The following is a 26,926-nucleotide window of genomic DNA, read 5'->3' as shown; positions in this document are numbered from 1 at the left end:
GTCTGATTGCACAACTGTACTTTTGGAATGACACTAATATGATTGTGTACAGATTTAATCTCAGCTTTCCTTCTCAATTCTCTTGCTGTGCTTTCTGGAACAAGTTCCTTCTTTGTATCTGCCATCCACAACAAACCACGTAAGCTGAGGTAGGCAGAGGAAATGACTCCAACAAGAGCCAACACTTGACCTTTAACAAGATTAAGGATAGAGAGCTGTTGACATGAGTGTGAGTGGGCAGCTGATACTGATTTTGGAGAGACAGAGAAAAGGAGAGTTAATAGTTACTGAGTGCCTACTACATGCTAAGCCCTATGCTAGGCTTCTAATGTATATTGTGTCATTTAAACCTTTTAATAACCACAGGAGATAGGTATTATTCCCACTTACTGGTGAGAAAACAAAGCCAATATAAAGTCATATAGCAGACGACAGAGCAGTGATTTGAAACCAGGTCTGTCTACAAAATCCATGTTCTTTCCACTACATCTTGCTGCCTTTAAAGTTTTTTTTTTTAACTTTTTATTGAGATTATGATAGTTTATAACCTTGTGAAATTTCAGTTGTACATTATTGTTTGTCAGTTGTGTTGTAGGTGCACCACTTCACCCTTTGTGCCCACCCTCCACCCCCCATTTCCCCTGGTAACCACTAATCTGTTCTCTTTGCCTACATGTTCAACTTCCACATACGAGTGGAGTCATACAGAGATTGTCTTTCTCTATCTGGCTTATCTCACTTAACATAATACCCTCAAGGCCCATCCATGTTGTTGTGAATGGGAGGATTTTATCCTTTTTTATTTGCTACCTTTAAACTTTTTAAAGTCTTTTCAAAAACTTTATCTTCTCATTTTCAAGTACATCATCTCCTCTATATAACTCTGAAGATTATCTCGAGACAAGAAATTTGCTAGGCCTTTAATACTTTTGGCATGCCCAATAAAATATTCTGCAGCATTCAGGGTATCCAGCTGACCCTTTGTTGTAGTGCAACAAAAGATGCCAGTTGGCAACAAGATAAGGAACATAAACCAGAATGCAAATCAGCGTACTACTTCCTTAATAGAGTTTTACTACGGAAAAATAAGTCAGCTGATCTAAACGGTGTGTTTAATGGCACAATTAATTTCATTCTGTCAAAAGCTTATTATCTTATCGCCAACTGATAATAGTTTATCGACCTGAAACCTTCTGACGACTATGCTTTGGGAAGCACGAGCGTAGAGTACATTTCAATAATCCCATCTAGAACACCTCTGCAATAAGAACTCTTTATTATATACTATTTCCACTTTGTAAGGAGAAAAGCTATATTCCCAAAGAAAACAGGTAATCCGCTTAAAGTAAAATATTAATCAGGATTCATCCATTAACTGATTGAGTCATTCATTCATTCATTCATTCAAGACTAGTATACAAAAAAAGATAGGACGAAGCCTCCCTTCTGTCCAAAGCGTACGGTGGAGGTAAATACCAATTAAAAAAAAATCATTACAGTACAAGGTGATTATCTTTGATTCCTCTTTTTCTTCCCACACAACAATTCATTAGCAAATTCTGTTGGTTCCTATCTTCAAAACATAACCAGAGTTTTCACTGCATCCCTCCACCCAGGGCAACTGCATTTCACAACTCCAGAGGATGTCACTTGCATCTTAGTCTCAGTGAATGGTGTCCTGTTTCCACTGCTCTCCACTCTCTGCACTTCCTCCTCTACCTCCCTAGACCAAGCTACCATCATCTCTTTTAACTTCTCAATTCTCCTCTGGCTCTACTACATTGCATTCTCCACATAGAAGCCAGTGTCTCTCTGCTGCTCAAAATCCTCCAGTGGCTTCTCACCCCACACAGAAAAAACATCTAGAGTCCTTAATGTAGCCTGCAAGCCTCCACATTATCTGAAGCAGGCAACAAGGTCATTTTCTAAAAATGACAGGGGATAGGCCTGAGTTGGGGACAGGAGGAGTACAGCGAGGGACCAGATAGTCAGACATTGAGAGGCAAGGGAAAAGGATCTGACAGGTAAAAGGACTGATACAGGCCCCAAAGACCCAACTAAAATGTGAAACCGTTAATTTCTAGTAGTTTCAGTCTAAAATGTGCAGTTTTCTCTAATCATGCTATGAGGAAATGCAAGAGTAGACAGGATGCATGCTAGTTTTTAATGCAAAACAAATCTCCCAACACTTGACTTAAAATAAGGAACACTTATTATTTCTCATGATTCTATCTGTCAGCTGTGTGGTTCTTCTGTTCTGGGCCAGCTCAGTTGTACTAAATGGTCTAGGATGGCCTAATTCAAATACCTGATGGTTGGTAGACTGGTTGTTTTGGAGACACCTCAGCTGGGACTAGTTATTTTTGCTTCAAATGATCTCATTCTCCAGCAAGCTAGCTCAGTTTTCTTAACTTAATGAGCTCAGTGTTCTACAGGGCAGAAAGAGAGAGCAAGTCCCATATGTGCTCGCATTTTTTAAGCCAGTGCTCGAGTCATATTTGTTAACATCTCTTGATCAAAGCAAGTTACATTATCAAGCCCAGAGTCAGTGTGGGAGGGGACTGCACAAGGTCACAGATACAAAGAGAAGTGAAAAAACTGGGGGTAATACTACCACGGACAATAGGTTGTATATTGAACTAGGATTAGGGCTGTCTGGGCAGGGTTGCAGAAGGATAAGGCTGTAGGGAAGTAGAGAGTTTTGGTGAGAAAGTAATTTGTTCAGATGAATGAACCATGGGCTGCAGCTGAGAAGGAAAGGAAAGTAGATCAGGAGGTGTCTACAGACTGGGAGAAAATGACGCTAAACAGTTCTGGAACCCATTCCATCATGTGTGTGGGGCATTCCCACACCAACAAGTAATTCTCAGACATCAGCTAGGTGTCCTATAACTTAACTCAGTTCTGACACTATCTACCCATATAGCGTCATATTCCACAGGTTAAGGGCTCAGTTGTATAAGACTGCCGCCCACCTTCAGACACCAATCTCGAGTCTAAGTTATCACCTGTGCTTCCGACTGAAGAGCTATAGGTCCCAATGACCTAATGACCTTCTCCTTGGGTTTGTTTAATTGGCTAGAGTGGCTCACAGAACTCAGAGAAACATTTCACTTACTAGATTACTGGTTTATTATAAAAGAATTCAGGAATAGCCAGATGGAAGAGATGGATACAGCAAGGTATGGGGAGAGGCTCAGAGCTTCCAAGCCCTCTCTAAACACACCACTCTCCCGCCATCTCCATGTGTCCACCAACCCGGAAGCTCTCCAAACCCCACCCTCTTGGGTTTTTATGGAGGCTTTGTTACATATGCGTGATTGATTAAATCATTTTAGATAATGCCATCAGTAAAAAGGCACCTAAAATTTGCATTTATTAGGATGATGAACAGATATATAATTTTAAAATTTGAGATAACAAAGCAAGATTTCCTTAAATCTCTCCATCTATGAGAGAAATTTCTAACCATCAGCTAAATAAATGACCTACCAAACCTCAAGCTCCCAAACAAAAATTCTATTTAAAATGCTATTCTTTTTAGTAAGGAATTACTTGTCCAAAACAGAAAAGAAAAAAAAGGAAAATACGAGATAAACAAATACCAAGTTACTTTTGCCCTAAGGGTATTTCTTGGTTCCAGAAAATTGGAACATTTATTTGGACAGCTATTCTGGGTGACAGGGACATATATCCAATCCCAGGTCCATACAACATGTGAAGTCTAATAGGAGATCCTCCTCTCAATAAACTGTGATCTTAAAGGGCTACACTCTCAAGATAAGAGCTGAATCCAGAGTAGGACAGCTCCTACAAGGAATTATAGCTCAGTTCGCAACCTCCTGGGTTGCCCAAGAAGCCTAAAGCCAAAAGCTGTTAAATGCCCGCAAGACTCAGGCAGAAGGATAAGCATATACTTTCCAGAAGAGGGCATCCTCATGCTAGGCCTCAAATTATTCCCATAAATAAGTTTTCAAATGCAATAACCAGTGCACAAAGATAACCAGGAACTCAAGAAAACTAGACTCCATGAGGGAGGACTAGCACAAAAATAGAAACAGACTGGCAGAGACTTCAGATACTGAAACTATCATACAGTGACTGTAAAACAATTATGGTTACTGGGTTTAAATCTATACTGAAGATGCCTGCAAAGAATAAGAAATCACAAAGTAACATAAATTAAAAAAGAACTAAATGGAACTTTTAGAAATAAAACACAGGGGCCGGCCCTGTGGCCGAGTGGTTAAGTTGCGTGCTCCACTTCGGCCGCCCAGGGCTCACCAGTTCAGATCCCGGGCATGGACCCACACATCACTAATCAAGCCATGCTGTGGTGGCATCCCACATTGAAGAACTAGAATGACCTACAACTAGGATATACAACTACGCACTGGGGCTTTGGGGAGAGAAAAAAAAAAGAGGAAGATTGGCAACAGATGTTAGCTTAGGGCCAATCTACATAAATAAAAAAATAAAATAAAACAAAAACCACAATAATCAAAATTCAAACATTACTGGATGGATTTAATAGATTAGTCACATAGGAAAAGAAAATTAAGGAAACAATATTAACACCTTACTAGGTTTGATGTATTCTGAAATTTTTGTTCCATTTTATTCTATCTGAATTTTGAAATTCTCAGATGGTTGAGACCCAATAAATTGATTTCATACCCCCTATGCTGTCTTGTATTCAATATAATTAAATTAAAACTGATGATTACACCATTTAATGTAGCAGTGACAGGGAAATATTTTTTTTTAAAAAAGCTTTTATTACAAAACAAAGTTGAGGGTTGAAATGTGTACCTCTGACAAATCCCTTAGGTGCTGGTGTCACTAGAATAAACCAGACGCAGCTGACTTCATTAATGTCTCCCCTGTGGCTTTTTCACTCGGGCAGAAGGAAGAATCAGACCAGGAAGAAGGCAAGTTCGGTTTTAATTCTGGAGTAGGTAGCCTGGGGGTCTATAACACTTTCCACTGGGAAAGTTTTAAACTAGTCAACTGCCACCTATGAAGTAAACTTAGTCAAAGTTACAATAGGTGTAGAGTTCATAGAGAGTTTATTAGACTCAATAATATATTTGGAAGGACTCTAGTTTCCACTGGTCAGTAGTTTTCACCAGTCTGCAGTGAGACAAGAAAAATATTGTCTTAAAGTTTTTCATAAAGCTGATTTTATTTAAAAGGACTGACTTTTTCAGATATGTTCTTTATTTTTATTTTGGTGGTCAAAGCATAATTTTAAAAGAAATGACACGGATAGTAAATGGCAGATGTTTTCTGTCTTTGTTTTATAGCTTGGTGAAATTTAAAAATTGCAGTCCTGTTGGTTTCCAAAATTATTTTGAAAATCTGGGTTGATCCACAAAGTCCAAAAAGAGTGGGAACACCACTGATGTTGCTTCTCTCTTTTTTGTTCACCCAACAAATATTTTGAGGGCCTACTACTTGCTAAGAATTGGGGCACAGATAAGAAAATGACTGCACTGTATGCCCTCCTGCTCACAGTAAGAAAGGCACACGTTTAATCAATAGTCACTAAGAAGGTGCACCGTGCTGCGTCTTCTGGGAGCAGGTCTGAGGGAAAGTGTTTGTCTGGGGAATTAATCTCTTACTGAAAGAAGAAATGAAGCTAAGCCGTCTTGAAAAATGCCAGGTATTTGCCTGCTGGTGAGGGAAAAGGAATGACGGCAAGAGCAAACTTTAGTCCAGGGAATTTTAAACAGTTCTAGATGGCTGGAGTTGGGGTACCCGGTAAGGACTAAGATGCAGTTGAGGATGACAAAGGATGAGTAGGGCCAGATAAAAGAGTTTTTGTAGGCCGGCTAAGGACTTTGATTTTTTTTTTCAAATTGTGGTAAAAAACACATAACATAAAACTCACCATCTTAACTATTCTTAAACGTACAGTTCAGTAGCATTAACTATATTCACAGTGTTGTGAAATAAGGACTTTGACTTCATCCTATAAGCAACTGAGATTAATGGAATTATTGAAATATTTCAGGAGAGGTTTGGAGCTTTAGGAAGATTGTTTTAGAAGGTGGGGGGAGGAGGAGGGAGGGGATGGAGGCCAGAAGGACTGGAAGGGATTACAGGATTTAAAGGCTTGTGGGAGCATTGTGAGTGGGAATTGGTTTCTTGGCTCCACCACAGGGTTTTTTTCCGCCAAAGGGGAAGTTGGAGAAGGGAACTCAACATACCACTGGCTGAGGACCAAGCCTGTACGGCCAGCTTTCCAGGGGCTGCACACTTGAAGCTCGCCGGCTACAGCCAGCCAGCTATTTTGTCAAACCCCTACAATTAAAAAATACCTGGTTTTGAGGCCAGGCCGGGGGTGCAGCGGGTAAATTCGCATGCTCCACTTCAGCGGCCCCGGGGTTCACCCATTCCATCCCAGACACCGACCTAAGCACCACTTGGCAAGCCATGCGGTGGCAGGCGTCCCAAATATAAGGTAGAGGGAGATGGGCACAGATGTTAGCTCAGGGCCAGTCTTCCCCAAAAAGAAAAAAACCTGTTTTGGGATTAGTTGCAAAAATTCAAAAACTTGTGGATTTCACACAAAAAATTCCCAACTTTTCTTGAAAAATCAAAATGTCTGGGAACACTGGATCCATAGTCCCTCAGGGAAACAATCGGCTGAGTTCACTCCACTTTTTTTTTTTAACTTTATATCACGGTATAAGAAACATGGAAAAGTCCACAGATAAGCGTACAGCTTGATGGATGTTCACAAAGCGAACATACCCCACTAACCAGCACCCATACCGACAAGCAGAACATTACTAGTATCCCCAAAGTTATACTTAAGTCTACTATCTTATGAGGTAGATTATATTACTATCTCCATTTTAAATACGGGGAAACGGAAGCACAGACAGGTCACAAGGCTTAATATTGTTGAAACTAGCATTTGAACCTGGATGTGCTGCTTGATTCCAAATCCCATGCTCTCGAGAAAACAGTTTTGAAAGTGAGATGGTGAGTTCAGCTTTGAGCGACGTTGAGCGGGCGTCTCCTTCCACACAAACTCATTTCCCGGCGTCGGAGCCACGGAAACCACCGGCAACCAGAAGTCTGCACCTCAAGCCGCCAGCACCCGCGCCTCGGGAGTGCAACCTCCCAGCGAGTGGCCAGCAGCGTGCTGCGCGGTCTCCCCACACGGGAGGGCGCTGTCACAGCCACAGTCGGAAGAGTGGCGCTTTCTGCTGTCCCGATATTCTTGAGGACGGAAGAACGCAAGATCGCAGGTCACGTAGACGGCGTGCCCCGCCCCGTACAGCCTAAGTTCTCGCGCGAGTTGCACTTCCGCCCTTTTGGCTCACTGAGCAGCGTCATGGCGGTGGGAAAGAACAAGCGCCTTACGAAAGGAGGGAAAAAGGGCGCCAAGAAGAAAGTGTAAGTGGCGACTGTCGTGGCCTGCCGCTTTTTGGGGTGCTGCTGGAGTCGGCGGGCGGGTTCTGGGTCGCGGCGTGGGCCGGATGGCGAGGATGCCAGTTGGATTGCGCGGGCCGTGCCGGGGTGGTAAACGCCAAACCGCGGCCTGGCGGATCTGGGTGCTGGGTCGCGGCTGTTCGGCTGCCTTTCCCCTGGTCTTCTGGGTCTTCTCTCCCCTTTTGAGCCAGAGTGTCGTCGCGACTCGGGGCTGGCATGTTTTTGTATTGCAGGCCCAAGGGCCTCGTAAATTCCACGGGTAATAGATGCCACTCCAAGAGCTGGAGTTGAGGAAGGTACTTTTCTTGTGCACCCACGAGCCTACACTCCTCCTCTGCTTGAGCCGGGTGGAACCTGGGAGCTCCTCATAGGCTCCCGTGAGGCCCTGAAGAGCCTGGGTTACCAGTACGTGTCTTCATGTACTAGTAAAGTTCAAAAGACGTGCATGTTATTTGGAGGCAGTGCTGCCTATGTAGTCGAAGGACCGATGGGAGTGGGGAGTGTGTACGTTTGTGGCATAATTTTATCAAAGTGTCCGGTCTGTGCAGTGAAACACGTAGTGGGAAGATCTTCATTTACATGTGTGCCCCTCACCTCGCTGTGTGAGAAATAGTTTACTCTTGTTTCTACATGTCAGTTAGCTCTTTAGATGACTAGAATGAGGAAAGTTGAAAAAAAAATAAAAAATTACGTGATCTGCGATAAAACTTAAGCATTTTTTTAAATCCAGGGTTGATCCATTTTCTAAGAAAGATTGGTATGATGTGAAAGCACCAGCTATGTTCAATATAAGAAATATCGGGAAAACGTTAGTCACGAGAACTCAAGGAACCAGTGAGTATCTTAATCTTGGTTTGTATTTTTCTTGAATTGAGACATGGATGTATCTTGGTCTACTGTTGGTCCTGTCATGGGAGCTTTAAGGAAACGTCAGCTGTTGGTTGCAGCTTTGGACCCTGTGGTGCTTGTTTTTGGTACAACACTTGTAGAAGCAAGGTGGTGCTTTTAGAATTACTAAGAAAAGGTGCATGAATAGTTTTGAGCTTCTAATGAGCACTGTCAGTAAGTCATTGGTGTCAAGATGGACTTGATTAGCAAAAGTTAAGGTCTTTATAATTTACCATTTTCTAAGCTCAACTTTATGCATGGGCATAATCTTTGTTGGCTTGACTTTGCTTCTGTGGTTCCTAATGTTAATAAGACAATTGATTTCTTGTTTTATAGAAATCGCATCTGATGGCCTCAAGGGTCGTGTTTTTGAAGTGAGCCTTGCTGATCTGCAGAATGACGAAGTTGCATTTAGAAAATTCAAGCTAATTACTGAGGATGTTCAGGGCAAAAACTGCCTAACTAACTTCCATGGGATGGATCTTACTCGTGACAAAATGTGCTCCATGGTCAAAAAATGGCAGGTGAGAACAAAAGTTCCGTAGAGTGCGTGGTGCTGTGGCTGGCATCACCAGGAAGGCCATGGTGTGATGACAGGAAGGAGCAAATCATGCAGTTGAGGTTTAGATTTCATTTTAATCCTTGATGTTTTCTTGCTGTTGCTGAGTGCTGACTCTGGGATTGGCGCTCTTGAACTTGAGCAACAGCTGAGCTGAGCAAGCCGTGTTCCTCTTATTTATCTGTTTAAATTCAGTTCAAGATTTAATACTGGGCTATCATCCAAGTTTTCTTGCTGCCTGAGTTAGTGGCTGGTTGGGGAACATCTAGGTGCAGGGGTGCGGGTTTGCAGTTTTTGCCTATCTTCAAAATATCTTTGGACCTCGAAGTTCAGTGAGTTTTATAGTGGAAGGGTGGAGTGGGCTAGTCTTGATTACCTCTGGCAAGATAGCGTAATAAGAGTGGCAGAGTCTCTGGTGTAGGGTTGAAATTTTGGCTTCATTTCCCAGTTGTGTTCTCATTGGCAAGTAACTTAAAGCTTGCTAAGCCTTGGTTTCTTTATCTGTAAAATGTAGGTAAGAGTATCATCTGACAGACTTAGGAGGATGAAATACAAGATCCGTGTGAACATGCTTAGCATAGAAAGCATTTAGTAAACAATAGTAGTATTACAGGAAATAATAATTACCTTGGTTCAGATGTGTCTGGCTAACCACCCAGTTTGGGGATGTTTTGTATACGGGAATGAATGATGACAAGATGTTTCGGTCCCAGATGATACATACTGATTATACCGTTACATTTATTTCTGACATTCCCCTAAGATTTTACAGTTGCATTTCTGGAAATATTTAAGGTCTTTTTGCTATCATTATATTCATTTTTTAAACTAAGGTATAATATTTACAAAACGCAAAGAAGGCAATTCAGTTTTTGTCACTACTTAAGATTGTTTTTTAAGTTTCAGCAGTACTATGGCTAATTATTGATATTTTTATTCTGTTTTAGCTGTGAAATTGAATAGTTAATCCTCAGCATGGCTTTAGTTTGGAATATAAAGGACATTTAAAAATATGTGCATTTTAGTGTTATTGCAACACTTCACCTATTCAGAGCGCACGTTTTCAAAAGATGGAGAGTAGATGTCCATATTGTAGAGTCTCTTAGAACCTATTTTCCTCTTATCTTGCCGAGTTGTACAATTGATTGGGGGCAAGGGCAGGCTGTTAGAGGCTGGCATGTGTGCAAGGTGTGGGTGGGTGCTGTTTATAGTGATAGTGAGGATAGAGAAGTCACCTAGAGAGGAAGAGGGAAGACACTTGAGAGGACTTGGTATTTATTTAATTAGATGTGAAGGATAGTAAGGACTTGGGGTATTTAATGATAAGTTTACTTCAAGAAAGTTAATTCTAGGCTTTATACTGTGTAATCAGTACCTGACCTTCCAGCTTTTTTATATTACAGTTTGAGGGATAAAAATCGATTACATTAAAACCCAGTGTAGGGCCGTCCCCGTGGCCAAGTGGTTAAGTTCGCGCACTCTGCTTTGGTGGCCCAGGGTTTTGCTGGTTCTGATCCTGGGCGCGGACATGGCACCGCTCTTCAGGCCATGCAGAGGTGGCATCCCACGTGCCACAACTCGAGGACCCACAACTAAAATATACAGCCATGTACTAGGGGTACTTGAGGAGAAAAAAAAACAGTGTATCTGACGCTATCTTTTTTTCACTAGACCATGATTGAAGCTCATGTTGACGTCAAGACTACCGATGGTTATTTGCTTCGTCTGTTCTGTGTTGGTTTTACTAAAAAACGCAACAATCAGATTCGGAAGACCTCTTATGCTCAGCACCAACAGGTCCGTCAGATCCGGAAGAAGATGATGGAAATCATGACCCGAGAGGTGCAGACCAATGACTTGAAAGAAGTGGTCAATAAATTGTAAGTGTTTCTTTTTCCTCACACAATACAAGCCTGAATCTCTGATGATCCCTCAGATGAGGAAAAGCGTATGAGACAAGGTGGAGTCAGATCTGTGCTTAAATCCTGTCTGAAACCGTTTAGCTACATCCGTAGAAATAAAAGCATATTACGTGCTCAGTAAATGTGATTTGGTTTCTTTATACTTTTTTGGATGAAGCTATCTCATGGCATTTAGTGAGACTTGAAGCACAGGAAATGCTCTTGCCTTAATTGGAAAATACACTGAGTAGATGGAATCCTCCACAAACAATAATGTATGGGAATAGATGATGACAATGTGTTTCGGTCCCATATGATGTCCGGTGATAAAACTGTTAACATTTTTCTGATGTTCCCATGCAGTTGACTAAGAGTAATGGAAAAGAAATAAAGCTTGGACTCAGAAGGTTCAAATGTTAACTTTACTACTAATGAGCTGTATAGTTCAGATCATTTAACCTTCACGTGTAAAAGGGGCAATAATAGATTATTTTACATGAGGATTTATGTGGGTCAAATGAGGTATTATATGTGTAGGTTTATTCTAATCTGTCATTACTGGTTTGCAGGATTCCAGACAGTATTGGAAAGGACATAGAAAAGGCTTGCCAGTCTATTTATCCACTCCATGATGTCTTTGTTAGAAAAGTAAAAATGCTGAAGAAGCCCAAGTTTGAATGTAAGTGAAAAATCACAGGATTCCTGAAAGAAAAAACATTATTTAGTGTTTTGTTTTTGTGTTTTTGAGGCCAGATGGCTTTTTTTTCTGTCATACCTATATAGTATTGAAGACCATTGTTTCAATATACAGTGTACTATAACTAACAGAATTTTTTCTTCCTTTTAGTGGGAAAACTCATGGAGCTTCATGGTGAAGGTAGTAGTTCTGGAAAAGCTACTGGGGATGAGACAGGTGCTAAAGTTGAACGAGCTGACGGATACGAGCCACCAGTGCAAGAATCTGTTTAAAATTCAGACTTTTGATGGAGACAAATTAAAAAAAATCTTATTTGTGATATTTTATTTCTGGTCGTTCTTTTCAAATCGTCTGACAGCTTCGTGAATCAGATCTTCTTAATTGATAAGTCTGGTGGACTTTTCTGACTTGTTGAATGAATGGATTTTATCCATTGCTCTTAGATACTAAGTAGCTGAGAAAGGGTAGTGATCTATTTTAGAGCTGTAGTGATCAGGAAGCATTATAGATGGATAATAAAAGGAACACTTTCTTTACATGGCTTAGGTTTTCAGATGGTTCTCAAACCGCCTGGAAGGCTTATTAAAACAGATTGCAGGACCCTGCCCCCAGAGTTTCTGATTAAGTAGTTGTAGGGTGAGGCCTGAAATTTTGCATTTTTAACAAGTTTCCAGGTAATGCTGATGGCCAGGGATGACAGTTGAGAACCACTCTACTAGACTGATTGAATAATGGAAAGGGAAGAGCCCATTGGCTTTTTGTTTTTTTAATCCAAAAGCTGTCTTTTTCCTCTAGCTGTAAAATGCCGCACTGTGCACCTCCCCTGTGAAGCTAAACTTGGCTAGAGAACTTGTTTATTGGTCTCTTAGTAAGGGGGCGTGTAATGCTGCCTACGGTCTAGCTTTTCCTTCTGTAGTCCCTCACCTATTCTGTTCTATAACCCTTCTCTCAAACCTCCAGCGTTCTAATTCTTGCTCAGCTGATGACCTTAAAATCATGAAGAAAGTTTAAAGTAGATGAGAAAACAGCCTCACAAATTCCCATTACTTCCACCCTGTCATGTATACATGTGTTCACATTTTCTGCCTTCCCTCTTGTCATTGGGTGAGTAATGCTAGGACATTTGAGCATTAGGTCCCACCTCTTGCCTAAGCAAGTTCATGGTTCCAACAATTCTCACCTTTATCAATATTCCTTCTACCAGTCTCATCAGCATACAAATGAATCCTCTACCCTTAAAGATATCACCCTACTCAGCCACTTATATCAAAGCTTAAAAGAGTCAACCATAATTTTTGTTTCTAATTTTGCTTTGTCTGCTACAATTCAGCTTTTCCCCTCACATCACTCTAAGGAAGCAGTCACTGTCAAGATGAACAGTGGCTTTGTTGCTAAGTCCAGTGGTCCATTCTTGGCCTTCATTTTATTTGACCTCTGTTGGTGACATTTGACAGTTGATTTCCTCCTGTCTTTGAGGATCTCACCTCGAAGTTCCTACATCACTGGCTACTCTTTCAGTTCAATCACAGACCTTAGTGTTGGAGGTGATACTCAATTTCTTGGTTTCAAATAAGCTGACTCCCAGATTTTTTTATTTCTAGCCTATACCTGTCTTTGAACTCCAGGTTTGTCTATCCAACTGCCTACTTGATAGTTTCATTTGGATGTCAAATTGGCATTTCACATGTAACATGTCTAAAATGGTATTCCTGGTCTAGTGTCAACAATTTTACCCTTCTTCCATTTTAGGCCAAAATCTGTAGTTAATCCTTGACCATTCACAGTTATTCAAAATCTATCTGGACTCTTAACCATTTCTTACCACCTCCATTGCTATCACTTTGGAGCAAGCCATGACTGGCACCTGGACTGTTAACTGCCTGTCTGGTCTCCCTGAATCCCCTCTAGTGGAAGTTTATTTTAGATAAATGGTCAGTTCACCCAGAAAGTCCCATGTGAGCTTGCCTCTGAATTGTCTTACTACCATTCTCCTTTCTCTTCCACTCAAACTGCCCTCACTATTCCTGGGCACACCAGGTGCATCCTTAGGGCTTTTGCCCTTGTTTTCCCTGTGCTTGGACTACTACTCCCTTAGATGCCGTGGAGCTTGCTTCTTTACCTCTTAAGTCTCAGCAGACCCTGACGATGGGTTTGTCCTATTAAAAATACAGTTTTACTTGTGTCTACTAGAAAAATTCCAGGAAGCCAGTGCTTTTTTTTATGTCCTAGTTCACTGCTCTACTCCCAGTGCCTAAAAGTTCAGTATTGAATAAAGGAATGAATGACATTCCCTATCAGTATACCAAAGTGAAGAAGCAAATGTTTTCAACAGAAAAGGTCTCATTAGTTGTAGATTTGTGTTTCAAATGACAGGGGCTTCCTTCCCATAGAGGACAGAAGTTGGGTTTAAACAGGTCAAGAGGGTGGGGACCAGAAATTGAGTTACATAAATGGTTTTCCTCTTGACGCTGGACATCATTTAGTGAGATAGCATATAATCAATAGTCAAACTCCGCTGTGCTACATTTCTGAATAGGGCTTAGCGTAGTTCTCTTGTCTTAGAAGGGTTCATTTGAAAAAGGTTCCAGAAAGAATGTATTTCATTTTTTAAAAATGGTTTGGCCTAATGGTTGTCTAATTACTGCCCATGGGCTACATCTGGCCAGTTTCTGGTTTTGGATGGCCTGCAAGCTAAGAATGGCTGAAAAAAATAAAAATATTTTACTACACTTGAAAATTATATGAAATTCAAATTTCAGTATCCACAGGTAAAGTTTTATTGGAACACAGACACACTCATTAATCGTTATGTGTTGTCAATTGCTGCCTTCTGCACTACAGTGGCGGAGATGAGTAGTTGCAACAGAGCCCATATGTGGCACACTCATCACTTCACACTAAGGAGCAGCACTCTGTAAATTGCAGCAACAGAGTTGTAACTCAGCGTTTTGAGTGCCACATGCATCACCCATCTGTGTGAAAAGACATCTTCAAAGATGCAATACCAAAGTCTCATTACAAGTCAGCATTAACAGGTGAACATGTACAATCAATTTTGATGATGGAGATCAGTAACTTGAACCCTAACTAACTAAAATGTTATCCCCCACACCACAAAAAGGACACATATTACCAAAAAAACTTACTCAATTACCAACATAATTTGAACTTCATTAATAAAAATTTTGTGGCTGTTTCCTCTCATTATGCCTACATAATAGCCTCAATTTTGACTCTTGACCCTTTACAGAAAAACCTTACTGATGCCTGCTGTAAATAAGGAAATAAAGCTTCAAATTCAACTGATGGGGTTTGGGCAAAACCTGCAATGAATAAAAATAATTTTTTAATTTATAAACTAAGTATTTTATGTGTGTGAGAGAGGTCTTCTGGGCCAGTTCAGCGTACTGTTATGTCTTCCACTGCTAAACATGAGATTGATGTATACACGCTTGTGCTGTAAATGCTTGTAAAGTTTCAGAGGAGATTATTCCATTCAAGGCACCGCTACTTTTAGAAAAGTGTTAATGGGACAAATTCCCCTGCCACTTGCCACCAGTGGGTGGGCCAGAATTTAACACAAGGGCCTCTACACTCTGATGTCCAAAGTTTTCACTATATAGATGATGTTCTGTTGGCTGGGAAGTCAGAATCCTCAATCTCATAGGCCTTGACTGTGGTTTTCTCACACCTCCACCAACAGGGGTGTTTGATAAACCAATACAATTCAGGGGCCTGCTTACCAAGTATAGTTTCTTGGGACTGTGTGGGTGGATTCACAATGTTTAATCCCTCTAGTAGTCAAGGAAAAACTGCTATCTCTTTGACCTGCCACCACCTAAAAGGAGGCCCAACTCCTTCTTGGATGCTTTGGGTATTGCAGACAGTAATCTGCCTCAGTAAACAGGTCTTCCTGGTCAGGCAAAAATAGTGTGTTCTAGAGTGCAGCAGCCTGAGCATCTCCATTCACGTGAAGTGGTGACAGCAATTCTTGGAAAACCATATCTCCCACCCCATCACCTGAAGCATAGCTGCTGGCTCAATGGGGCCCTCACTTCACAGAGATCCCCTGAATACCTGGACCCGAATCACTGGTGGCTCAGCTAAAAGCTGATGGCGTCCATTGTGCTGCTGTGGCTGTCCAACATCAGCACCAGCCATGCAGAACTAAAGTGAACATGGTCACTGCTCAGTGGGCTGAACTCAAGGCCGATCTTGTGGATCTGGCCAATACTTTCCTGACTCTTGGACTTTTGTCCAAGGCCTAGCCATCTGGTCTGCCACTTGAAAGACTATATACAGGCAGATTAAAGATACCACTTTTTAGGGCTGTAAATTGTGGGAACAAATTGTGACTGCTGATTGGACCACCTGGGTCACTCATGTAGATGCTTATGGTGAATGCCAGTTTTCTGATATAACCTTGTAGAATCAAGCCTGCACCACCCAGATTGCCCCCATACATGGCAACAAGTCCACCATCAATGGGCTATGCACATGGTAAAGAACTCTTTCTCATGCATGCCAGATTTGTGACTCCTGCCGAAAGTTGTCTTGAGGCAAATGAGTTCCTATTACACAGACTGACTACTGACAGTCTACACTGGACCTTTGGCCACCTCTCAGGGTGACTGATAGTGCCTCAGCACTGTTGACACATTTTTAGGTTATGATGTCGCTGTTCCAGTCTGATCAACTGACTTTGCCCACACAATTGTCGGCCTTGAAACTAATGTGTCCCTATGTGTCACGTACTTAGTTTTCCAGACCACTTAGAATCTGACAATGGGCACTTTTTGTCACAAAGACCATCCAGCAATGAGCCAATAGCGAGAGTATTTGATGGATATTTCACGGCTCCCTACCATCCGCAGATATCTAGTATTGTTGACCATTACGAAGGTTTCTGACTCTGCTATCTTCACCTCCTCCTGTTCCATACACCTGAGTAAGGTAGTTGGATCACAGAATATGGTAATCCCCAGAAAAGGATCATCTCCTTTTGGTTGCCTCCTTGGTGATAATCAGGACAAAAGGTTTGGGTGAAAGTTGGGATGACTGGGGAAAGGATGAAATTACAGGTACCAATAATTTTGTGGCAGTAGAGGGAAGACAATAACCCTGGCATGTGGGGAGAAAACATCTTCGATCCCAGGAATGAGAGAAGGGAAACAAATAAGCACTTTTGTTCCTTAGATCATAGTTTCTCAATCTTGGCACTATTGATATTTTAGGCTGGATAATTCATTGTTTTGAGTCACTGGCCTATGCACTGTGGGATGTTTAGCAGTATTGCTGGCCTCTACCCACTAGATGCCAGTAGCACCTTTCTCCAAGTTGTGACAAATAATAACACCTTCAGATACTGCCAAATGTCCCCTGGGGGGCAAAACTGCCCCCAGTTGAGAACCACTACCCTTCATCCTAAACTGCTACCTGAATCAAGTGGCAGTTGCAGCTAACAGTCTGACTTGCTATTGGGTTTGTCAACTCTGTCCATGTGCTATGAAAACAGAAAAACTCATGTAGACGTAGTTGGTCCTGAATTATTCTGCTGTGCCTGATGCCATCAACAGCAACTCCCAAATGCAAACATGTACAAACTCACAGATCAACACAACCTTGATTCAGTGTGGCTGATCACAGTTTGAGTGGCCTTGGACAATGCCAAAAATGGCAAGCGAAGCTGCAACTATTTGGTGACACGCCCACATGACTTAACCAAACCAATGTGATGATAATCCAAATCAGGTTTAACAACAAATCTGGAATTGAAATGACTTGTGTGCTTTTGGGTGTATTTTTGCATGATGGGGAAAAAATGAGTCATGAGATTTCTCTCCACTGGGGACAGGGGTTGCTTTTGGTCCATCTATTACCCCTCTAATTACTGACAATGACACCAAAGATTAGCAGATCAGTTTAAATTCACTTGCACAGGCCATAGTGAATAAAGGCCTGGCTTTAGAATACATATTAGCTGCCTAAAATAAGACCTACGGCTCCCCACTTGGACTTAATTCACTGTTGGCCGAGTCTGGCACCCTGGAAAGAATGACTGAGGTCAGTACCACATAGGTTGGCTTCACCTGTTGCTTTGAGTCTTATCAATAACAGCCTTAATTAAATCTTGTATGAGATTCTAACCTCTGTTGTTAGATTAACCAGAGCGGCTGATGGAGGATCATACTCATTCAAGTTTGGCCAAGAACATGTCAGGCAGAGGAGTGAATTCTGAGAGGCAATCTGCTACAGAGCCTGAGTCTCCCTGTGTGTTCTTGTTGGGTTTGCCAAGAACACAATTCTCTGGCTGCTCTTTCCCTGGTCCATTTCTCAGGGTTTTGTTTGCATCCTTGTGAGCAACCTTGAGGGGCGAGGTAATGTTTCCCCCTGGAAAAAGGGCAGGCTTGCTTCCACTTACTATAAATGTGGTAAACCTTCGTGTCCCTCTCCTGTAATGCAACCTATTGAGTGATGGGCCCTTTGCATCACTTCTGTGGGATTTGGGGGGAAAGGAAACTGACACAAATGAACACGAAACTCTGGCTATTGCTTCTGTAATGAGTGAGTAATAAAGTCCTTTGTTTCTGACCCAGGAATCTCATGCCTTTCATCAGCATCCACAAAACTGTGGCAGACTAACTTTTTAGCTTACAAGTTGGGTAAAATGTCAAACACTGCACAGTTTCTGATACTTTCTCCTCCCCATTTATTTTGAAGCAAATCTCAGATATCAAATATAAATATTTCAGCATGTATCTCTAAAATAATTCCTTAAAAAGAAAATATAACCACAATCCTATTGACACATCTGTAAATTTCAATACTAATTCCTTAGTACTATTGAATATCCAGTCACACCAATTTAATGGTGATTAATTCTCTGTTGGATATAATGCGGTGATAGGCAATGAAAATTTGAAAGCTATGAAGGGTAGTGAGTTTCCACTTGCTAAGACCATTCACGAAGTCAAGGTCAAGAAATTATTGCAGGTGTCATTAGCTCTCAGAAGTCTATTCACGGTACTATAATTGTTTTCTGTCAAAAGAAAATGCAACTCGCTACAGTGGCTTAAACTGACAATACCAATAGACTGATGAAACCAAATGTTGGTAAGGATGTGGAGTAATTGGAACTCTCAAACATCACTAGTGGAGTGTAAAATGATACAACCACTTTGTTAAACAGGCAGCTTCTTTTTTTTTTTTTTTAAGGTTTTATTTTTCCTTTTTCTCCCCAAAGCCCCCTGGTACATAGTTGTGTACTTTTAGTTGTGGGTCCTTCTAGTTGTGGAATGTGGGATGCCACCTCAGCATGGCTCGATGAGCAGTGCCATGTCCGCGCCCAGGATCCCAACCAGCAAAACCCTGGGCCACGGAAGTGGAACCCATGAACTTAACCACTCGGCCACGGGGCTGGCCCCCAGGCAGCTTTTAAAATAAAATTAAACATACATCTGTTTTACTACTGAACGATTTTACTCCTAGGAATTTATCCAAGAGAACTGAAATTCTATGTGCACAAAAAGACTTGTTTAAGAATTCTCATACCAGTCAATCATATCTCAATAAAGCCAAAAAAAAAGGAAAGAAAGAATGTTCATACCAGCTTTATTCATAATAGCTAAAAACTGGGAAAAAAACCCAATAGTAGAATGGGTAAACAAATTGTGGTATATTCATATGATGAAATACCACTGAATAATAAAAGGGAATGAACTACTCTTACACAAAACAACATGGATAATCTCAAAAACACTATGTTGAGCAAAAGAAGCCAGAAGAAAAGAATAGATACTATGTTATTCCATTTTTATACAGTTCTAGAACAGGCAAAACGTTTCTAGGGTGATAGAAATCAGAACAGTGATTGTCTCTGCAGGAGGAAAGGGATGAGGGAGGCAAGGAGGATGTGGTGACTGACTGGAAGGGGTATGAGGAACTTTCTAGATGATGGAAATGCTCTACATATTTATTTACTGATGGTTACAAAAGTGTATATAATTGTCAAAACTCATAGAATTGTATACTTAGTATCTATGCATTTTATGCAAATTATGCCCCAATTTAAAAAAACATGTGGGTCTAGCCAGATAGCTCATAGACTTGCTGCATTTTAGTGTCTGTCTGTCCCATTCTGGGGTATGTTTTCCACCCAATTAATACACCTCTTCAAACCTACTCAGATCTGGAACCAAACCTAAATAAACTTCTTTTTTTTTTTTTCTGTCATGGGCTTCTTGGCTGCCATGATATTCAGGACCTTGGCTCCATGTGTGGCTCTGTATGGTGGCCTGGGTATCACCTCCAGGAGTCACAAGGCCCAATCTGATCATGATGTCCAACATTCCAGTGGTCATGGTTAGTATTGCCATCTATGGCCTGATGGCAGTGCTGAATTCATTCATTCTGAATTCATTGCTGAATCCTAAAAAAGAAGACCTCATCTTCTGCAGCTAGGCACCAGCTTGAGTGATTGGTTGCTAGCTTTGTGGGGACCATCAGTGTGCGGGGTCTGCTCAGTAGCCGTATTTGTGAAGGTATTCTTGGTTCTCATCTTCCCTGAGGTACTCAGCTGCCATGGTCTCATCATTACCCTTATGCTCTTTATAAATTAGTCCTTCCCTGTGTCCAATAGAATACGATATAGAGGCCATCCATCCCCATCCAGCAGGAACAGCCTGATACACCTGCCTAGGGGCACTCATCCTGCTAGGTAGTTAGTCTTATAGATGTACAGTGTTTTAGTGCCCTATTTTCTGTTGCTCTTAGCCCTTGCTCCCAACTGCCTCATTGCAGTAGACAACTAGGCCTTCTCATTGCCCAACCAGGCCCTTCCGATCAGCAGATACAGGCCTCTGCCTGCCGCCCCACATTCATCTTCCCCTAAAGTGCCCTGTATATACAGATGAATTGGATTTTTTTCATCACTGTATGTTTATTTTTTAATAGCTTTGACATTTCATACGTCTGAAGAGGACACCACTGTCTCCCTTCCGTAGAGTAATCTTAGGTATAGTACTTCATTGAAGGGTTAGCCACATGCTCTGAGGCTCTTTAGAAGTCACAAGTCTGCTCTTCAGCTATTGGCCACTTGGGGGTCTGGGGAATAATGTGGTAGGCCTCAGTAACCCTTTGAGTTAGGGCTCTATCCAATTAAAAAACTTGGATATGATTGGAGAAACAGAGGTAGTTGTTCCTTTTATTTTAATTGTAAAGAAGAACTAAAAATGGGCCAATATTTTGGTATTAAGATCGTCAGTCAATTTCTGTTAAAAGAGGATACACAATGGTAGGTAATTTTGCTTTCTAAATTATGAATTTGAATCATTACTTCTCTTGAAAAATACTGCATTGAGTTATTGCCTAATTTGTAGTATTTGAAGATAAACAATCCAAGGTGTACATGTAATTAAAATTCCTTTTAAAAAATCCAGAATATGTCCCAGACGCTGAAATACAAATTTATTAGCTTAACAGTGTTTCAGTTAACCTATTAAACTCCAAATACTAAAACAGTGTTCTGCGCATATGTATGCAAAGCTGGGTTTAGGATTGCTCTGCTGTTACCAGGAGCTCAGCCTTCCACACACCTTTTCAAGATCTGATGCTCCAAGCATTCAAATATTCTCTTAGAATTCCCATTAACGATCAGTTCACATTTGAGTTTCTAGGTAACATCAATATAAACTGTCTAAATAAAACTGTGAAGCTGAGCAGGAATTTTCTTCTTGAAAGAAATAAATTCAAGGCTTTAAGTTATTCTCTGCAACTCGTCCTAATCATAAGTATGATATCTGAGAAGTTACAACTCTTACAGGCCAATAAAACAGATTGATTCTACTTGTTTAACTGCTAAAGAGAAATGTACCACTTTAGCACAACAAATGGAAAAGCACTGAACTGGGAACCAGTAGAGCTAGGTTCTCCTTTAGGCTCTGCCATACCTGTACGACCTTAGGCAAATCATTTCACATCTCTCTGCAGGTTAGCTCGGGTCTGCGCTCTCTTCCGCAGTTTAACAGGATGAGCTTGCAATTAGGTGAGAGGTCCCTAGATGGTGCTGTTGCTCTGCATTAGGCTATATATTTTTTCTCTCAATTACAGAGAAGTAAGAAGGCATAGATTAGAAAATGATTTCCTATTCTGAAAAAATTCACTGTTAAGAGTTCATTTGATGGTATTCAAAATGGCACTGAATTACAAATCGTATGGCCCACATGCATGTAACATTAATTAAAAGGAATAAACCATTAATGATTATATACTAAATATCCCCTTATAATTAGCCCATATATCCATCACTATTTCTCTGGGTATATTTATCTAAGCTTAAGAAACTAAATAAAAAACTAAACAATTATTGTTAAGAGTACTTAACTCTTATATATACATATAACAGACTCTGGAAAAATGATGTTTTGTTTTTTTCAAATGCCAGTTCTAATAATAAATTTTGATAAATGCAGATTTTTTTTATTATTAATCTTTCAGATTATATTAAAAACCTGTGATTTCCATGAGCACAATGACAGATATATCACATCACCCCTCCAGCCATGTAAACAAGGGCATCTTTTAAAGGAATCTGCTGTCTTTTAGTGTTCAAAAGGGAAAGAATAATATACCAAACGACTTCGCCAGTCTTAACCCACCAAAGAAAAAGGATTCAGAAATTCTAGTTTGAGGAGGCTTGGATGAACAATATCAGGTTTTCACCTAAAATTCCTGGAAGGAAAAAGAATACATTCCTATTTCTCCCCTATGAAACCGACTGAGTATAAAAATTACGTTTAATCAATATACAGAAAAAGAAAGTACCTATGAAAACCCATTCCAAGCTACATTTTGGCTTCCTGTCAGTTGAGTGGGTAGTAAACGTCAAGCAAAAAAATGTAGCATGACAGAGTGAAGTAACATAAAACTGTGAATTTTGTTTCAATAAAGATTTTTGTCAAAAATTAAAGAGGAAAGATATTGGATCTTGGTGGATCCACGATAGTATATATGTGAAAATTATCCATTCATCCAACCAATCAACCAATCAACCAACCAACCAACCAGCCAACCAACCAACCAACCAACCAGCCAACCAACCAACCAATCTTTACTGAGCCTATATGGTGTAAAGGGCTGGAGATATAAAGATAAGATACCACCTTTATTCTCAAAAAACTCAGTCTAGTGTGAGAAAAAGACTGAAAATTTCGGTTCAGTTTATTATAGTGTCAAGTAGATTTACAAGTATTGCACTTATCATTCTGCTGACAGAAGGCCAAAATTTAAGAGGGATATTTTTCTCCAATAAAGCTCGATTTTCACGATCTTTGACATATTAAAATTATGCAAAGAAATATACCTCATATCCTATTGCAGACACTCCCCCCTTCCTTCTGTTGTACAGCCTTCTGCAAATGGGAATGTAGTTGGGACAATCCGTTTCTCATGAAATTACTCGAGTGAAATTTGACAAGAGTTTTCTTTATACTGTCTTCTTTATCCAAACCATGTAGAAAAAACAGCTCCCGTACTCCAAAATCAATTGTAACCATATAGCTGGGAGATAAACTTTAATCAAAGATAAAGTAAATCTCTCCTCCTTACAGAAAACCATGTGGTGTTCACACAATGGTTTGACCACGGGCTGCCTAACTTTGGATGATGGGAAATAATAACAAAAGCTGAAAGGTGGCCCAGCATATGAAACTCTTCTCAAAAACAGAAGAAAGTCATCAACATTGTTGGGAAAGTGTTTTACATTTCCAATGAAATTCTATTCCATTGATCTGTTTGGAAGATTGTCTTCGACCTATTTGGCTTTAGCCCATAAGCTGTAATTGATCTAGTCAAGTGAGGAACCACTTTTATACTAAGCCTGGAATGCATAACAATGGAAAGCAGGAAAGTGGTTTTTTTATTTACTCTAATAATTGTGCAGGGATGAGCCAGGGAAAAAAATCCCAAAAAAGTATCAGCATTCGGTCTTAAATTATTTTTCATTCTGATTATATTAGGAAGAAATGAGCTGTGGGGGTTTGGCATTGTTTTCCATCTTAACAGTTGCTCTGTATTCTGAGATATATGTGATTCATAATGTACCACTACAAGACACAGCTTTTATATATTACTGGGGTAACGCAAAGAAAATGAATTTTTCTTTGGCTACCAGTAATTGTCAAAAGAATGATTGCAGATTCAGAAAACGTGCTTTATAATAACCCTGTTAACATAAAGTATACATGGAGGAAAGAAATAAGTACGGCAGGTATGTGGAAGGGTTAGTTGTGTTAGCAAGGCATTTCAGGATGGTTTTGGTTCTCCTGACTAAGATACACAAAATTTTAACCCCCTTCAACTCCTTGGACAAAGGGGAAAACCCTTAGTAACACAAGGAGCATTTGGTGAGCATGAGCTGATTCACCTCATGCTGACAAAGGCTCCAGCTAGTTAATACACTACCCCCTCCTGAAGTAAGGATTTGCCCTGGTAATGAGGATAATACGCTCAAGCTGTTAGAATTAATTTGAATATCAAAAATGAAATTTAGATTACCAACCATGTCCTGATAGTTACAGCATGTAGAATATCAAACGTCCTCTTTTTAAACTAAAGTAAAAAATGAAGAAGCATGGTTAATTCACTTGTGCTGATGAAATAGATGTCCAAGTGCAACTTTTGCTTGTAAGCCTCCCCATGCTGCCATGTCCCCAGACGCTTTCCCTGGGGAAGTCTGTATCTGCCTTGCTAATCCTGCCTGATGTTTTCCTTGTTAGAATACTTGCTCATGGGTTTCCATGGGCATGTTTCTACTGTGAATGAAAGCTAACCTCAAAATCTAGACATTTTCTGCTTTCAGAAAATTCTAGTGTACCATGTACAGCATAGAGATTTCTTTCAGTTAAAAAAAAATAGTGCAAAAACATATCTGATAGTCAAAGTGATAGTTCAAGTGAGTTCTTGTGCCAAGGAACACAGTCAAGCTTCACCTTTAGCTGACTTGTAAAAACTGAATGTAGTTTTTGGGAAATATTCCAGATCTTCCCATTAGTTCTCCACTCATCCAGTCATCATCTACAGATTCCAGCTCTGTTATTATATCTCCAGCCTGTAGGAAGACAGGAATTGGAAATAATTATGAGTTTCTGTTGAGTATCTACACGGTGAGCACCCACCTGGAGAGGCACGTATCATCTTCTCTTTGTATCTCATTTATCTTGACTTGCTGAGAGGATTAAATGAGGTACCACAAAGATGATCTGTACCTGATGATGCCATTTACTTGGACGCCTGTTCCTCAAAGCCCATTCCTTTGACAGTGTCACCTGTGCTGCACTTTGATTTTCCTGCTCGTATTTTGTGCCCCCCAAATTCACCACTCTTGATCTAAAATTCTTCTTTAATAAATAGCAATACCAGCTATCATGTGTGTGTATTATATACATATTTTTTAATTTAAAAATGTTTATTTTTCATCTAACAATTATTTATTAAGCATCCACTATGTGTCAGACACTGTTCTGGGCACTACGGACAGAGCAACGAATAAAGACCTCATTCTAGAGTGGGTAGACAAACAAACAAGCTGGCAGAGGAGGACAGAAAGTGTGGCGTTGTCATCTCATTAGGGCAGTCAAGGAAGGCCCCACTGAAAGTGACACTGAAGCAAAGACTTGAAGATGAGAGAGTGAGCCATGTGCTTAACTGTATGTCTTGTCCTACTCTATGTACCTTATAGGAATTAACTCATTTAAACAACACTGCAGTCCTAGAGGTGAGGACTATTACAATTCTCATTTTAGAGAGATATTTTTATAGATTTCCTTATTTTAAAGAAGGAAAATGGAAGCTCAGAGAGATTAAGTAACTTGCTCAGCATCACGTCTAATTAGTGGGAGAGATAGAAATCAAATCTAGTGTGATTTCAGGGCCTGTATTGCTAACCATTAGGCAATATGGCCACCACATTTTACAATGGACCTTCTTACTTAGAAAGGCTTTTACTATAATTGCCTTTTCCCAACATCCTCAGCATTTTGTACTCTACATTTATTCTTCCACATAATGGTACATTCTCCTCTACCATCTGGTTTTATTCCATTCCCCCATGGCCTCACTATCAAATTTGCATTCTTTCCTCTCCTAAAGAAGTTCACCCTGACTCAGAACACTGATTTATCCTCCTCAGGTTGTGTCTTATTCACGTGTGTGTCTTATTCACGTGTGAATTATAATTCCTCAACAGATAAAGCATATTTTTTCAAATTATCTCCTGAAACTATTTTGTTCTTTATGGTGTCTAACCATTTCTTAGAATCTGAGTTTAAGATTCTATAATCGTCCAAGATGACCCTGGCTACTTTTAAGAATATCTTTATAGGCTAAATGGATTTATTTGTAGCCCTGGTACACTGCCCTCTGGAAAAATGGTTTGCTTTAAGGCCTTTCTTTATGGAAAATGAAAAGGAAAAATGCTATAAAATGTCATTAATTCACTTTGCTAAAATCTGTAAAAATTCTGGCTATTGAAAGTTTCTATTATAAATAAATTCCTTATGGTTCTTAAATTATAACACAATGATTGACTAAAACTAATTTTCTTAGCTCAGAGTACGTACCATGTCAGTTTTTTAAGGACTAGAACAATTCTTCTAAAAAATAAAGTTTTATCTACTAATAGTCTGTGGATATTTAATAAAAAATTAATGATCAACAATACTGAAAGCAGTACAGAATCCCTTAACTAAAAACTCTAGAACCATCTTGCTCATAGTCAGGCATTTGTAAAATGAAGATAACCTATTTTCTGGAGGATACTGTTACGTGAATTCTGTTATTTATACTGACATAACTTAAACGAAAGCCAAAAGAACATCCACAAAGTTTGAATCCAGAGTGTTCACCTTCAGTAACATTTTATGTAAAGATAAAAGAAATTAATTTTGAGCCAGTGACTCTCAAGACTGAAAGGACTGGGGCAACAGTTTCCAAACATTTGGATTTTAAGGACCAAAAAACAAAACAAAAAAAAGAATTGATATAAGGTTACCAGATTATAATTTAGCAAAAGAACTATCTATAAATTACTAATAATATTTTATAATAGAAATGATATTTTAATATGAAAAAAATGGAAGAAAGTCTTAGAAGCAAGGTAAACTCCATCACAAAACAGGAAAGTTAGCAAACTTATACTGACATATCTTAGCACACCCCCTTTACTCGTGACTTCCCCAAAGCCTGCACGTACCCAACATCATCACCTTGTTTTTCTCATTTTGTTGTAAACAGGTGAAAACCTCGTCTCAGTGAAAACACCCACTGTTTTAAGTCTCACCTTGTCCTATCACTCCTTCATGCTTGAATTCCTCCTACAGCATCCCTGCCTCTGACTGACTATCTCCAATGATGAAGAATTTGCCACTGTCTGACACAGGC

The 26,926-nt window shown here is 40.1% G+C and overlaps 2 protein-coding genes and 2 non-coding genes across 39 annotated transcripts in view; 3 read left to right on the top strand and 1 right to left on the bottom strand.

Annotated features, from left to right (window-relative positions):
• Positions 1-6,891: 6,891 nt before the first annotated feature.
• Positions 6,892-11,810, top strand: RPS3A (ribosomal protein S3A). Its single transcript, XM_008526350.2, has 6 exons — positions 6,892-7,410; positions 8,177-8,280; positions 8,671-8,858; positions 10,565-10,773; positions 11,364-11,473; positions 11,642-11,810. The coding sequence occupies exons 1-6, from the start codon at positions 7,349-7,351 to the stop codon at positions 11,761-11,763; spliced, it is 795 nt and encodes a 264-aa protein (XP_008524572.1). The 5' UTR covers positions 6,892-7,348; the 3' UTR covers positions 11,764-11,810.
• LOC139082132 (small nucleolar RNA SNORD73) lies at positions 9,576-9,648 on the top strand. The gene has a single exon (XR_011537861.1). It is a non-coding gene; the product is annotated as a small nucleolar RNA SNORD73 (small nucleolar RNA).
• Positions 11,077-11,148, top strand: LOC139082135 (small nucleolar RNA SNORD73). The gene has a single exon (XR_011537863.1). It is a non-coding gene; the product is annotated as a small nucleolar RNA SNORD73 (small nucleolar RNA).
• Positions 11,811-22,690: 10,880 nt separating the features above from the next.
• Positions 22,691-26,926, bottom strand: part of SH3D19 (SH3 domain containing 19) — a 163,089-nt gene continuing 158,853 nt past the window's right edge. For all 36 annotated transcript variants that reach the window (XM_070611571.1, XM_070611574.1, XM_070611572.1 and 33 more), the window contains one exon: positions 22,691-24,596. In XM_070611571.1, coding sequence (XP_070467672.1) covers positions 24,480-24,596 — 117 coding nt within the window. In that variant the 3' untranslated portion in view covers positions 22,691-24,479. The remainder of the gene's footprint in view (positions 24,597-26,926) is intronic.

The sequence above is a fragment of the Equus przewalskii genome, chromosome 2 (assembly GCF_037783145.1).
Source record: "Equus przewalskii isolate Varuska chromosome 2, EquPr2, whole genome shotgun sequence".
In the NCBI taxonomy this organism is placed as follows: domain Eukaryota; kingdom Metazoa; phylum Chordata; class Mammalia; order Perissodactyla; family Equidae; genus Equus; species Equus przewalskii.
This window is presented reverse-complemented; position numbering and strand designations above follow the sequence as displayed.